Source organism: Muntiacus reevesi, chromosome 18 (assembly GCF_963930625.1).
Source record: "Muntiacus reevesi chromosome 18, mMunRee1.1, whole genome shotgun sequence".
In the NCBI taxonomy this organism is placed as follows: domain Eukaryota; kingdom Metazoa; phylum Chordata; class Mammalia; order Artiodactyla; family Cervidae; genus Muntiacus; species Muntiacus reevesi.
This window is the reverse complement of record NC_089266.1, coordinates 16,374,325-16,390,456: the sequence shown is the minus strand read 5'-3', so window position 1 is coordinate 16,390,456 and position 16,132 is coordinate 16,374,325. Positions and strand designations below refer to the sequence as shown.

General features: G+C 38.5%; 1 protein-coding gene across 7 annotated transcripts in view; it reads right to left on the bottom strand.

Annotated features, from left to right (window-relative positions):
- Nucleotides 1-14,773: 14,773 nt before the first annotated feature.
- Nucleotides 14,774-16,132, bottom strand: part of CDC27 (cell division cycle 27) — a 48,496-nt gene continuing 47,137 nt past the window's right edge. For all 7 annotated transcript variants that reach the window (XM_065908609.1, XM_065908613.1, XM_065908610.1 and 4 more), the window contains exon 19: nucleotides 14,774-15,221. In XM_065908609.1, the coding sequence (XP_065764681.1) occupies nucleotides 15,139-15,221 (83 nt within the window). In that variant the 3' untranslated portion in view covers nucleotides 14,774-15,138. The remainder of the gene's footprint in view (nucleotides 15,222-16,132) is intronic.

Genomic DNA, 16,132 nt, shown 5'->3' with positions numbered 1-16,132 from the left:
AAAAAAAAACCCACAGTTTATATATATATATATATATATATAATTTTAAAAAACCAATTCTCTATTTACCTGTTTTTTGACCTTGCAACACAGCACATGAGATGTTAGTTCCCTGACCAGGGATTGAACCCACACCCCCTGTAATGGAAGTGTGGAGTCTTTTTTTTTTAAATGGACTTTTAAAAAAATTATATATTTGTTTGGTTGTTCCAGGTCCTTACTGTGGCCTGTGGGATCCAGTTCCTTGACCAGGGATCAAACCCGGGCCTCCTGCATTGGGAGTGTGGAGTCTTAACCACTGGACCACCAGGTCAGTCCCACAACCACAGTTCTCTGAGAAGTTTCATTTTTCTCCTTTAGGTACTAGGAACCTCTACTGGGAATGCAAGCCGTTGTTTTCCAGACCCATGCTGAGCTGGAGAAAGACGGGACTAGAGTAAGTTGAAACACCAGGAAACTCCCTTACCAAGATCCCTCTGTTTTTTTCTTGATTACTCACTCCCTTGGTTGCTGTAAACTTTTAGTTTTCAGAGTTCCAATGAGGTTGAATCTGAAAATTTCTGCCAGTTTGTTCACTGCTTTTGTGGAGGATCAAACTGTTAGAGTTTGCTACTGCCATCTTTGCTGATATTTTGTAGTTCTCAGTGAATAAATCTAACACTTCTGTGGCTAAATTTATTCCCTAAGGTTTGTTGCTGTTGTTTGCTGCTATTGTAAATGAAATTGGTTTCTTAATTTCATTTCCAGATTTTCATTGCTAGTGCATAGAAACAGAATTGATTTTTGTATATGGATCTGATATCCCACTACCTGGCTAAATTTGTTTATTAGTTCTAGCAGGTCTAGGATTTCCTCCATGTCATCTGCAAATAAAGATAATTTTACCTCCTTCTTTCCAACTTGGATGCCTTTTCATTCTCTTTCACGTCAATTGCCCTGAATGGGAATTCAATATAGAATAGAAGTGGTAAGAGTGGGCAGCTTTGTTTTGTACCTGGATTTAGAAGAAAAATGTTTAATCTTTCACCATGAAGTATACTGTTAGCTGCGAGTTTTCATTAGATGCTCCTTACTGAATTGACAGTTTTCTTCTATTCAGATTTTGTTTCATGTATTTATTCTAAAATATTTTATGCATCTAAAATGTTAGTTTAAGAAGAGTTTCATAGGCCTAGTGAGATTGTCAAAGCATTCCATGGCACAGTTATTATCAAGGGCCTCGGCTATGTGGCAACATCTTCCAGGTTTGAGTGACAAGTATAAACCAGGCTTATACTTCTCTAGTTTGTCACAGTCCCTACCACTCCCTGGAACATTTTTTTAAAAATTCTTTTTAAATTTTTATGTATTTCTTTATTTTTGGCTGTGCTGAGTGTTGCATGCTGTCTTTCTCTAGTTGTGGTGTACAGGCTTCTCATTGTGGTGACTTCTCTTGCTGCAGAGCACCAGCTCTAGAAAATCCAAGATCAAGATTCTGATATGTTTTGTTTCTGGTGAGGACTCTCTCCCTGGCTTGTAGATGGCACCTTCCTGCTATGTCCTCACAAGGCATGGGAAGGGAAATGAAGGGAAAGAGAGAGGGAGAGACAGAGAGTGTGTGCTCTGATGTTTCCTCTTATAAGGACTCTAAACCTACGGGATCAGACCTTTATGACTTCATTTAACCTGAATTATTTCCAAAGAGACTCTGTCTCCAAATTCAGTCACCATGGGGGTTGGGGCTTCACCATGAATCTTGGAGAGATGCAATTCAATCCATAGCACCTAGGTCTTAAAGATGTTACAGGGGAATTTCCTGGTGGTCTAGTGGTTAAGAATCTGCCTGCTAATGCAGCAGACACAGATTCGATCCCTGATCCAGAAAGATCCCACCAGGAATTGAACCTGTGCGCCCTGCATTGGAAACTCAGAGCCTTAATCACCAGACCCCCAAGGAACTATCATGTTCTTTTTCGTGGGCTTAACAAAGGTCCATATAGTCAAACATGACTATGGCTTTCCCAGTAGTTGTGTACAGATGTGAGAGTTGGACCATAAAGAAAGTTGAGCACCAAAGAATAGCTTTCTAACTATCGTGCTGGAGAAGACTCTTGAGAGTCCCTTGGACTGCAAGAAGATCAAAGCAGTCAATCTTAAAGGAAATCAGTCCTGAATAACCACTGGAAGGACTGATACTGAAGCTGAAGCTCCAATACTTTGGCCATCTGATGTGAAGAGCTGACTCATTGGAAAAGACCCTGATTCTGGGCAACATTGAAGGCAGGAGCAGAAAGAACGACAGATGAGATGGCTGATGGCATCACCGACTCAATGGACATGAGTTTGAGCAAATTCTGGGAGTTGGTAATACACAGCGAAGCCTGGTGTGCTGCAGTCCATGGGGCCGCAGGGTCAGACACGACTGAGACTGAGAGCAGGACTAATCTAAGAGACTTGGTGGAGTTTGCAAGAAGATGTAGTTTTCCAGAAGCTGAACAGGGCAATGTAACAAGGGGGTTTTTATCTCAGCTGAGCTTGACCCAGGTTTGCTTTTTGTTATTGTTCTTCAGTTGCTCAGTCATGTCCGACTCTTTGCAACACCATGGATGGCAGCATGCCAGGTTACCCTGTCCTTCACCATCTCCCAGAATTTGCTCAAATTCATGTCCATTGAGTCAGTGATGCTGCCCCCACCTTGTAAAGATAAAGGATACCTCTGACATTGCAGTTGTCTTTTACTTTGGTCTCCTGGGTAACCATGACTTTTGTTCTCTCTCACATCTGGCTCTAGGTTAACTCTCTAGATGAACTACAAGCTGACTAACCTAATTAACCTAATTATCAATTCATCAAAATATTTTAAAAATGAAATATAATGACTAATAACATTTATATTAGTCATAATATATTATAAACATATTCATTTTATTAAATTGATAAATTAAAACATACTAATTTTATAAATTAAAGATATGTGTTAGAATTTTCTTTCTCTCCACACACATAAGTATTTTTTTTTCAGAACTAACTGTTCCAGAACAAACTGCAGATATAATGTCCCTTTACACCTAAATACTTGTTCTTCCTATAAATAAGCCTATTCTCTTCTATCATGGGACAGTTTTTTTTACCAAAATCAAGAAATTAATATTGACAGTGTTTTTAATCCGTTGACCTTATTCAAATTTTGCCATTGTCTCACAAATGTGCTTTACAGGAAAATAATATTAAAAAAAAAAAAGCAAAAACAAAAAAAACTTCTGGACCAGGATCCAACCCAGCATCACACATTGCCTTTCCTTATCAATTTAGTCTCCATTAATCTAGAAGAATTCTTTAGTCTGTCTTTATCTTTCATATCTTGACACTTTTGAAGATCACATGTTACTTACTATGTACAATGTCCCTCAGAATGAGTTGGTCTGGTATTTCCTCATAATTGCATTCAGGTAATGCATTTTTGGCAGGAATGTCATATCCAGAAATGATGCTGTCAGGAAGAACATGGTATCTACACGTCCCATCACTGCTGTTATTATTATTATTTTTTTTTTTTGCCACACTGTGTTGCTTGAGGAATCTTAGTTTCCCCACCAGGAATTGAACCTACTTCCCCTGCAGTGAAAGCACATGGTCTTAACCACAGAACTGCCAGGGAAGTCCAACTGATACTAATTTTGATCACATGGTTAAGGTGACATCTGCCAAGATTCTCCACTCTAAAGTTGTTAATTGTGAGGAAAAAGTAATACGTCTACTGGCAAGGGACTTTGAGACTATGCACAAGCCTGTTTCTCATCAAACTTCTGCCTGTTAGTTTTAGCATTCGCTTATCATTCTTGCCCCAAACAATTACCACTGTGGTGGTTGCCAAGGTAGTGATATGCATTGTAATGCTTCTTACTTCTTTGTTTGTAAAATTCATCTATATTTTTGTGCCTAATTCTAGCTTATACCATTTCATTGTTTGAATTATATCACCATTTATTTATAATTTTATTGGTGATAAGACATCTGGGATGTTTATCAGTCAGTCAGTTCAATCGCTCAGTCATGTCCGACTCTTTGCGACCTCATGAACCAGGCCTCCCTGTCCATCACCAACTCCCAGAGTCTACCCAAATCCATGTCCATTGAGTCAGTGATGCCGTCCAACCATCTCATCCTCTGTTGTCCCCTTCTCCTCCTGCCTTCAATCTTTCCCAGCATCAGGGTCTTTTCAAATAAGTCAGCTCTTCGCATCAGGTGCCCAAAGTATTGGAGTTTCAGCTTCAACATCAGTCGTTCCAATGAATATTCAGGACTGATTTCCTTTAGGTTGGATTTCCTTGCAATCCAAGGGACTCTCAAGAGTCTTCTCCAACACCACAGTTCAAAAGCATCAATTCTTCAGCGCTCAGCTTTCTTTAGAGTCCAACTCTCACATCCATACATGACTACTAGAAAAACCATAGCCTTGACGAGACAGACCTTTGTTGGCAAAGTAATGTCTCTGCTTTTTAATATGCTGTCTAGGTTGGTCATAACTTTCCTTCTAAGGAGTAAGCGTCTTTTAATTTCATGGCTGCAGTCACCATCTGCAGTGATTTCGGAGCCCCCCAAAATAAAGTCTGCCACTGTTTCCACTGTTTCTCCATCTATTTGCTGTGAAGTGACGGGACCGGATGCCATGATCTTAGTTTTCTGAATGTTGAGCTTTAGGCCAACTTTTTCACTCTCCTTCTTCACTTTCATCAAGAGGCTCTTTAGTAGTTCTTCACTTTCTGCTATAAGGGTGGTATCATCTGCATATCTGAGGTTATTGATATTTCTCCCAGTAATCTTGATTCCAGCTTGTGCTTCATCCAGCTCAGCATCTCTCATGATGTATTCTGCATATAAGTTAAATAAGCACGGTGACAATATACAGCCTTGACATACTCCTTTTCCTATTTGGAACCAGTCTGTTGTTCCATGCCCAGTTCAAACTGTTGCTTCCTGACCTGCACACAGATTTCTCAAGAGGCAGGTCAGGTGGTCTGGTATTCCCATCTCTTTCTGAATTTTCGACAATTTGTTGTGATCCACACAAAGGCTTTGGCATAGTCAATAAAGCAGAAATAGATGTTTTTCTGGAACTCTATTGCTTTTTTGATGATCCAGCAGATGTTGGCCATTTGAGCTCTTGTTTCTCTGTCTTTCCTAAATCCAGCTTGAACAACTGGAAGTTCACGGTTCAGGTATTGTTGAAGCCTGGCTTGGAGAATTTTGAGCATTACTTTGCTAGCATGTGAGATGAGTGCAATTGTGCAGTAGTTTGAGCATTCTTTGGCATTTCCTTTCCTTGGGATTGGGATGAAAACTGACCTTTTCCAGTCCTGTGGCCACTGCTGAGTTTTCCAAATTTGCTGATATATTGAGTGCAACACTTGCACAGCATCATCTTTTAGGATTTGAAATAGCTCAACTGGAATTCCATCACCTCCGCTAGCTTTGTTCGTAGTGATGCGTCCTATGGCCCACTTGACTTCACATTCCAGGACGTCTGGCTCTAGGTGAGTGATCACACCACCGTGATGATGTTTATACTTTTAGGTAATTTAGAGAATCTATAATGGATCTTCCCTGGTAGTCCAGTGGTTAAGAATCTGCTTGCCACAACTGGAGAAAGCCTGTGCACAGCAACAAAGACCCAGTGCATTCAAAAATAAATAAGTTTTAAATCTATAATTTACATTTTGTACATAGATCCCAGTACATGTAAGAACACACCTGTCCAGGGCTGTACTGTCAAATATTGTATCCACTAGCCACATGTAACTGCTGAGTATTTCAAGTGTGGTTAGTCCAAATTGCATTGTGCTATAAGTGTAAAATATATACCACATTTTAAAGACTTAACATGAAAATATTTCATTCATGTTTATGCTCATTATATGTTCATATGATATTTTGGATTTTGTGGTTAAACCAAACTTACAAAATCCCCTTACAAGGATGAAAAAGACTTGCTTCATCCAAGAACATTTTCCCTTTCTGGGCCAGTATGCATCCAATGCATCCAATCCAACATGAGGGTATGAAGTCCTGTCTCTATGCCCCAACTCAGGACCACTATAAAGGTTTACCCAGTACAATGCTTATAAATACTTTAAATGTTTATGCCTTACCCTAAAAGTGAACTTGTTTTGAGTTGTTCCTCTTCATTTTGTCAAATTGTAAACATGTTCTTTAAAAAATGTCATAAGCATAATTATGTAAAACTTGTTTCTGAATATATATATTTTAATATTTATTTTTTAAAAATTATGAAACAGTGATAGCACATTTACAGGAGACTTGGAAAAAAAGAACAAAGTTACACATAGTTATACTATCACTTTAGTTCAGTTCAGCCCCTCAGTCGTGTCCAACTCTTTGCAACCCCATGAATCGCAGCACGCCAGGCCTCCCTGTCCATCATCAACTCCCAGAGTTTACTCAAACCCATGTCCATCGAGTTGGTGATGCCATCCAGCCATCTCATCCTCTGTCGTCCCCTTCTCCTCCTGCCCCCAATCCCTCCTAGCATCCAATGAGTCTACTCTTCGCATGAGGTGGCCAAAGTATTGGACTCTCAGCTTCAGCATCAGCCCTTCCAGTGAACACCCAGGACTGATCTCCTTCAGGATGGACTGGTTGGATCTCCTTGCAGTCCAAGGGACTATCAAGAGTCTTCTCCAACACCAGTTAAAAAGCATCAATTCTTTGGCACTCAGCTTTCTTCACAGTCCAACTCTCACATCCACACATGACCACTGGAAATATTACAATTATTTTTTAAGTAGATGAAATAAGAATTTTAGCTGGAGTTTCAATATCAAACTCTTGAGTTAATAGAATGAATAGAAAGAAAAGTAGAAGGCTATAGCAGACCTGAGCAGCACTATGAACCAATTCCATGTAATCAAGATTTATACAATTTTCACAGAACAGCAGGATACAAATTCTATTCAAATTCCCATAGACTATAAACCAGGATGTTTTTTAATACATTTCTGAGAAAAGTTTCTAAAAGGTGGAAGATACGTTTTTACCCGGAAATTGAGTAAACAAGGTGTTTGCGCTCTTAAGAAAGTCTATGGAATTATTCACAGGATCTATGCTGATTATGCTAACTCCAGAGCTCCTCTAGCTGATGTTTTGGTACAAATGCCAGATCTCCAGAGAGGTTTCCAGCATTGAGCAAAGCATCGGGCTCCCATCATCTCCAGTGGAGCCTGTAAAGTTGTGAGCTTTCTGCAGGAAACTGCAGCATCGAGACCAGATTGTTAGGTGGCCCCAAACTTCTCATGCAGATTAGAGGAAGAAAATTTCATTACCAAGAGGCCACAGACGTACTGGTGAGGAGTCTGCAGTGGCTGAGATAGAGACGGATTGTGTCTTCAGATAAGATTATGTGTCCCTGGGCTTCCCTGGTTGCTCAGTGGGGAAGAATTCGCCTGCCAATGCAGGAGACACAGGTTCAATCCCTGATCCAGGAAGATCCCACACGCTGCCAAGAAACTAAGCCCATGGACCACAACCGTTTAGCCTGTGCACTACAGCCCAGGAGCCACAGTTAAATGAAACCCGCACACCCTAGAGCCTGTGCTCCGAACAAGAGAAACAAACCACTGTAACGAAAAGCCTGCTCACTGTGACACCAGAGTAGCCCCCACTTCTCACAACTAGAGAAAAGCCCTCCCACAGCAATGAAGAACCAGAACAGCCAAAAGTAAACAAATAAACAAACTGATTAAAAAAAATTATGCGTCCCTTTCATTCATACCCTTGTCAATTTGCTTGGTCCCTGATATAACTTATTGAAGGAAAAAATGATTATCAATTTGCATTAAACAAGAGTGGTGCTTTCAGTAACTTCTCTTGTTTTGCCTACCTCTTTTTTTTTTAATTTTTATTTTTTTTATTTTTCAGTGGGTTTTGTCATACACTGATATGAATAAGCCATAGAGTTACACGTATTCCCCATCCCAAACCCCCCTCCCACCTCCCTCTCCACCCGATTCCTCTGGGTCTTCCCAGCCCACCAGGCCCGAGCACTTGATTCATGCATCCCACCTGGGCTGGTGATCTGATTCACCATAGATAATATGCATGCTGTTCTTTCAAAACATCCCACCCTCACCTTCTCCCACAGAGTTCAAAAGTCTGTTCTGTACTTCTGCGTCTCTTTTTCTGTTTTGCATATAGGGTTATCGTTACCATCTTTCTAAATCCCATATATATGTGTTAGTATACTGTAATGTTCTTTATCTTTCTGGCTTACTTCACTCTGTATAATGGGCTCCAGTTTCATCCATCTCATTAGAACTGATTCAAATGAATTCTTTTTAACGGCTGAGTAATATTCCATGGTGTATATGTACCACAGCTTCCTTATCCATTCATCTGCTGATGGGCATCTAGGTTGCTTCCATGTCCTGGCTAATATAAACAGTGCTGCGATGAACATTGGGGTACACGTGTCTCTTTCAGATCTGGATTCCTCAGTGTGTATGCCCAGAAGTGGTATTGCTGGGTCATATTTGTTTCGCCTACCTCTTGACATCATGAACCAGAGGGTCTTAAGTTTAACCTTGAGTTAATACTCAGATAACTCCAAACTTTCAAAAAGTAGCAAAATTATAACATATATTCATGTATCTTTATATTAAATATATATCTATGTATAGTTATATATTTCTTTCTCTGAAACTTTCATGGGTAAATTATTATCATGGCCCTTTATCACCTAAACACTTCAGTGGTCATTTCCTAAAAATAGGAATATTCTCTCACATAACAACAGCACATAAATTTACAGTTCATAAGTTTATAATTCTCTAATCTACCGTCCATATTCCAAATTTGTCAGTTAACTTCAGTTCAGTTCAGTTGCTCAGTCATGTCCGACTCTTTGCGACCTCATGAACCACAGCATGCCAGGCCTCCCTGTCCATCACCAAGTCCCGGAGTCTACCCAAATCCATGTCCATTGAGTTGGTGATGCCATCCAATCATCTCATACTCTGTCGTCCCCTTCTTCTCCTAACCTCAATCTTTCCCAGCATCAGGGTCTTTTCAAATGAGTCAGCTCTTCGCATCAGGTGGCCAAAGTATTGGAGTTTCAGCTTCACCATCAGTCCTTCTAGTGAACACTCAGGACTGATCTCCTTTAGGATGGACTGGTTGGATCTCCTTGCAGTCCAAGGGACTCTCAAGAGTCTTCTCCAACACCACAGTTCAAAAGCATCAATTCTTTGGCACTGAGCTTTCTTTATAGTCCAACTCTCACATCCATACATGACTACTGGAAAAGCCATAGCCTTGACTAGAGAGACCTTTGTTGACAAAGTAATGTCTCTGCTTTTTAATATGCTGTCTAGGTTGGTCATAACTTTCCTTCCAAGAAGTGTCTTTTAATTTCATGGCTGCAGTCACCATCTGCAGTGCTTTTGGAGCCCAGAAAAATAAAGTCAGCCACTGTTTCTCCATTTGCCATGAAGTGATGGGACCGGATGCCATGATCGTAGTTTTCTGAATGTTGAGCTTTAAGCCAACTTTTTCACTCTCCTCTTTCAGTTTCATCAAGAGACTCTTTAGTAGTTCTTCACTTTCTGCCATAAGGGTGGTGTCGTCTGCATATCTGAGGTTATTGATATTTCTCCTGACAGTCTTGATTCCAGCTTGTGCTTCCTCCAACCCAACGTTTCTCATGATATACTCTGCATATGTCAGTTAACTTAGTGATGTTCTTTACAGCTTTTTTGTCTCTCCAAGGCAAGATCTAGTCTAGGGTCAGATATTCCATTCAACTGTCATGTAGTCAGCCTCCTTTAATTTGGAATATTTCCACTGATATCTTTTATGACATTAACATTCGTTTTACATTACTCATTTATTTTTGGCTACACTGGGTCTTTGTTGCTTCATGTGGGCTTTCTCTAGCTGCAGTGAGTGGGGACTCCTCTCTAGTTGTGGTGCATGGGCTTCTCACTGCGGTGGCTTCTCTTGTTGCAGAGCATGGGCTGTAGAGCGTGGGTTCAGTAGTTGTGGCTTTTGGGCTTAGTGGCTGGCACTCAGCCTTCTTTATGACCAACTCTCACATCTGTACACAACTGGAAAAACCATAGCTTTGACTATACAGACCTTCTTGGCAAAGTGATGTCTCTGCTTTTTATTATGATGTCTAGGTTTATCATAGCTCTTCGTCCAAGGATTGTCTCCATGCTTTTATGCAAATTGAAATTGTTATTAAACAGTGGTTACCAGGTGGCACTGGTGGTAAAGAAGCCACCTGCCAGTGCAGGAGACATGACATAGGTTTAATCCCTGGGCCAGGAAGATCTCCTGGAGGAGGGCATGGCAACCCACTCCAGTATTTTTGCCTTGAGAATCCCATGGACAGAGGAGCCTGGCAGGCTACAGTCCGTAGGGTGACAAAGAGTTGGATACGACTGAAGTGACTTAGCACCCCACCCACCACTCTCTTGCTCTACAATCATAGGCTTATGGTGATAGCAGGATCCCTACAGGAAATCTTTCTATTCTTACAGGTAATTTGAAGTTACAGTATTTTCTTAATAAGAAGGCATGAACCCTGTATAGTTTTGTTTTACTTGATTTAATGGTTGTTTTGGGAGATGGACAGATTTGTCATCAGGTAAGTATCATTGTTTTCCAGCCCTAGGAGTCTCAATATACTTTTCTTATCAGACATACATTTTAGCACCCAATCATGATTAAAGTGATGAGAAAAAAAGGTTTAATTGTTCAGGGTCACACACAGCAACTAAGGGGCAAAGTCTACACTTCCTACATGTCAGCTTAGTGCTTTTTAAAAATAAATGATTAGAAACCTTAATTCTACTTCATTGTTGTTCTTTGCTCCATTGCTTACTCATTTCTTATTCTAATTCCAGTGAAGCATTATGCGTTTGGATTTTCTTCTCAAATACAGCTTTTAGCCCCAAACTGAAAATTCCATCTTCAGGGTGTTGAATAAAAAGAATGCTTGTGTTAGGGGAAACTGGTAATTAAGAATGGAAAGAAAATTGAGGATTTAAAATTTTCTACTTTAAAGCAAATTCTAGTCACTCAAGAAAGGGACACTGCTTTCAATTTCAGTGTAAGAAGTACAGAGACAGGATATACATATATCAAAGCCTGATCAAAGGATTAAACATTTAACAGATCTTAATCTATGGCTAGTAATAAAGTTACCTCTGTAAAACCAGAACTTCTATGATACTCAATTTCAAAATGCTAGGGAGGACACTTGACAATTAACATTAGACATGATCTCAAACGGCCAGAGAAGTCCAAAACTAAATGTTCTGAAGATACACTAATGTCAAGTGTCCAGCTCTGCCACTGAATAGCTGAGAGTCATTTTCTTTTGTAAAATCGAGTAGCACTTACCGTATAGGGTTGAGGACTGAAAATACTGTACACAAGGCAAGTAAAACAGGACACACGACAAGAATTCACTAAACACAGCTGTTTAGCAAAGTTTGCATTTCTGAACCTTCATGAAACCGTTAATTACAGGCTAAACAAACCAAAGAATACTTCCTACTTAGACTTCTAGTTATCTCTGTCCTACTGACAGCAAATGACCAGTCCTATGGATGGTTATGGTCTGAGTCATCCCCTAATATGCCCAGCTCACTTTATGTCTTTTTCCCTACCGCAACCCCTTCTTCAAGTCTGAGCAAAACCCTTCAGTCCTCTACAAGATATCAAGCTAGAGTAAAATTTGCTCTCTATATTCTACTTCTTTCAGATCTTGGTATTTAAAATGGATTCTAATTAGAAAAGAGCTTTGTGTCCCTTTTAAAGGAATTTCAGAAATCACACGATTGAGAAATAAGCAGTTGACTTGCAAAACAGCAGCTGCTAGCAAGGGGCTTTTGTAGTTTGGGAAAAATACATTCTAAAGTTACCAATTCTTGTCACGATATTTATTTTGAAATTCCAATTAATACTAAAAAAAGGGTGTGAGTTTTAAAATAAATAAATATATATTTTAGATGACAGTGTAGGTAAAAAAATAGAGAAGCATTGCTCTATAGACTTCTGTGGAACATAAAACTATAATCTTTCACTATTTTGCTGTGCTTCACTATCAAAATACAGATGGCACAGCTCTGATATAGCTTTAATGACTTGATTATGAATTGCTTTCAAAAGTAATTTATTTGGATTTTCCATATCCTTTAATGAATTGCAAATATATTAACAGAAAAGACTTTACCCCCCCCCCCAAGGCTGTACAATTTCTGAAATAAGTCAGGAAAAGCAAAAAAAGAAGACACAAAATTACATTGTTTCAATGCATATATAACACACACATCACACCCACACTTGCATTTTCCCAGGTTTTCACAAAGAAAACAGGTCACCACATTTCTCTTGAAGGCCCATACTATACTCTGGCTAAACAGAGACTTGCAAACTTTTTTCTTCAAAAAGAGCATTTTTAATAGACTAAATACTGGTTATCACTGAGTTTTTGTTTAAGGTACAACAGCAGCATGGTTCAAATATTACTTGCAGTTCTTGGAAAAAAATAAAAATTTTAAAGTAATGAAATACAGAAAAAGTAGGACCACCTTTCATTATTTTGAGTACCATTGTTCTCTTGAAAAAATATTTCCAACCTTCTAAAATCCCAGAGTTAAGAACCATTTCCAAGGGGGAAAAATATCCAATGCCACAACATAACTTCTGAACAAGTGTGTGTGTGTGTGTATACACACGTGTGAAAGGCTTAAAGAGAAAAAATGATGTTGAAGTACTTAGTATTTCTGATTTCCTTCAAAATACTTCTGAAATTTGAAGCAAACATTTTGCTTGATTAAAATGCGTATCTTCTTCTGGTTATTTGATCCCCATACTACGCAAAAAAGAAAGAAGAGAAAGCCAGAAACAGTAAGTACGGAGGAAATGCTTCCAACAGCTAAATGACTTTGAAAGTAGAGGTGTGAGGAAAATGCAATCAGATCAATCCTGGGCTGATTATCGATCAACCAACCATCTCCATGCTGTGCCTTCCACAACTATCCTTTTATTCTTGGTCTCAAAATTAGTACCAGAAAGACTTACTTCTGGCACAGGACATAAATTCCTACTACACAACATAACTAATTATACATCAGCAAATTGTTTTCTGAGCATAGCTTTCTCCAAGCTTTGTAACAAAGAGCTCAGATCAAACCTTTCTATGAAACTCTATATTTGATACTGTTATACAGCTGGCTTATGATTTGCCAATTAAAAAAAATAAAAGAATATAAAATTAAATATTACAGAACTAATGGATAATAAAATGGAATATTTGTTAGAATTCAAGTGCTAGCCTTGGGGAATCCTTAATGATATTCATTTACTCCCAATCTTTCCTTTTTCTTTTTTTTTTTTAGTCCTTTTTCTTATAAATTATTTTTTTAGGCAGCACATAAACAGATTTAGGTAGGAAATTTTATTAAATACCTCTCTGGCACCCCAATACCCAACCTAACACTCTGACTTGAATTAGTTTATAATGCAATTTAATCCGTATTCAAATAAGCAGATTAATAGTAAATGATAGAAAATTACTGAGACTACGGGCTAAAATTTCTCCATATCTTCTGTAATCCACCTTATTTTCACAGTTTGACTAACAAAATACAGGTAACCAGTAGATAAGTTCGTCCTTCATCAAATAATCCACAATAATAACTGTAGGCCTGTCATTTGTAAGAAACTATAAATTTGTTATATTCTGACATTGGCACTTAATAAAATGTTAACAACTAAAGTTTCTCTAAAAATTTCAAACATTACAATAAAGGAGATACACAATTTAAAACTAAATCGGTTACTGTGAAATTCCAATAATTCCCATTTTATTATGCATAATTAGATCTTTAAAATTGTGGTCATTCCCCAAAGACATCAATCTATATTATGATAAACTCAAGAGAGAACTTGTCTCCTTCATAAGAGTAGGTGGTTTTTTGCTTTTATTTTTGCAGCTAAACATTTCTAATATTCTAAACCCAATCACTCCCAGTACATGTTTTGGTGACTCACACTACTGGAAATAATCTGAAGCAGAGAGCAGAAAAGAATGGAAATGACCTCACCAAAGGTAACCACACTTTCTTGCACCTTGCTTAAACACTTAAGGAAAGTCAAAGGGATACCTGTCTTGAACAAATATAAATTCAAGGTTATGGTAGGATTCTGATTGTATTAAGGCTTTCACTATCATGATCTCTTAAAGTCTTTCCATTTAGTGTTCTCATTTTGATTATTCTGGTGAACTTATATTGTTATTAAGAGCCTTGTTTTGGCTTTTCAGTGGGCAACCCCTCTATCATCTCTGAATGTTAAAGGTGATCCCACAGAGCTCAAAGAGAAGAGGAAAAATGTTAAGGACCAATTTTAAAGTTTGTAATACCAAGATAACAATGATCAACACTTTGAGGCAAGATGAATAAATTAAAATTCTTGGTTAGACATTAAAGTATTCTTGCCAAGAATAAGTGTACACTGTATGGAGGGATATTGATTCCTACATATGAGTCCCTATATGCTCATTATATTTGTTTATGGGAGACACTGAAGTTTAAGGTAATTTACATTCCTTGGCAATCAGGTTACTCTGTTATAGGCAATGTCTTTTATTGTTCCATCTGGCACTTGCTAACACCATTCTTGAAGAACCTAGAAATGAAGGTCAGTCACTTTGTTTATCAGGAACAGAACCAAGTAAAAACAAATTTTTGGAAAAATGACCAAGAGATTCTGGTTCATCACTATTTTCCATATCTAATGGTTCCTTCAGGATAAAACATAACTCTTCCTTCCATGATAGCTTTCCAACAAAGGGAGATTAAAGAAAAAAAAAAGAAAGAAAAAGAAAGTTTCCCACCCTATCCCCTCTAAACTGTCATTCATACTGGTGAAAGAGCCAGTCATGTTAGCAGCTAAATATTGCACTGCCTTTCATTCTGTGTACAGTCAGGGTCCAATGAAAGTGGCACACTCAGGATATAAGTGATGGATGATGACATTGCTGGCTCAAGAGTGAAGACTCAGTATATGGAAGGACAAGAAACATGTCAGCACAAGTCACACATCCAGTTGCAAAGGTCTGATTTCCAGAAGTTAAAATTCATCACTTTCAGCTGCATGAAGTTGTGTGTCATCCGCATCAGTCATGCTGCTCTCCTGGGATTCATCTGTTCCCACTTCAAAAATAAAAAAAGTCTACAGTAAGGTATCTGAAAAATATTTTTTTTAGTTCATGAAAATAAGTAAAGAAAACTATTATATTCAGAGAGATAAGACCTTAAACAAAAGTCCTTAAAAATCCTGATATCCTTCAATAAAATGCAATTCAAGTTCCTTATTTTATAGCATGTCTAAGAGTATTTTATTGCATTTAACCATTAAGAGTTTTAACTACTAAAACTGCCTCTCCCTAATTTCTTATTCCCTAACCTAAGAATTGGGCTTTCCAGGTGGCGCTAGCGGTAAAGAACCAGACTGCCCATGCAGGAGACTTAAGAGATGTGGCTTTGATCTCCGGGTGGGGAAGATCCCCTGGAGGAGGGCACAGCAACCCACTCCAGTATTCTTACCTGGAGGATCCCACAGACAGGGGAGCCTTGCAGGCTACAGTCCAGAGGGTTGCAAAGAGTTGGACACACTGAAGCAACTTAGCACGCACTCAACCTAAGAATTAGAACTATTCTCTAAGACAATAAAAAAGATTGACATTCCACCCAACTGTTGACTTCACTTTGGGGATAGTCCCTATTAGTTCACAAAAATATATTTCTGGAACAAAGCCATCTTAGTTTATCTCATCAGAGGTCTCTCAATTCATGTTTATCTGCCTTTTAATTAACTGATGTATAGCTGACTTACAATATTATATTAGTTTCAGATGTACAATATTTAAATTCTACATATGTGAGAGTTACACAGAATTTGGACAGCCACTACTACAGATCTGTCAATACTTTAAAATGTGTACAAATTTATTACTCATTCACTTAGCACTTAAAAAATGTTTTCAACATAGTCACACCTATCATCTTTTCTCCCCCTACCACATTCCTAGGAAGCAGATAAGCATGGCATTAGTTACGCAGAT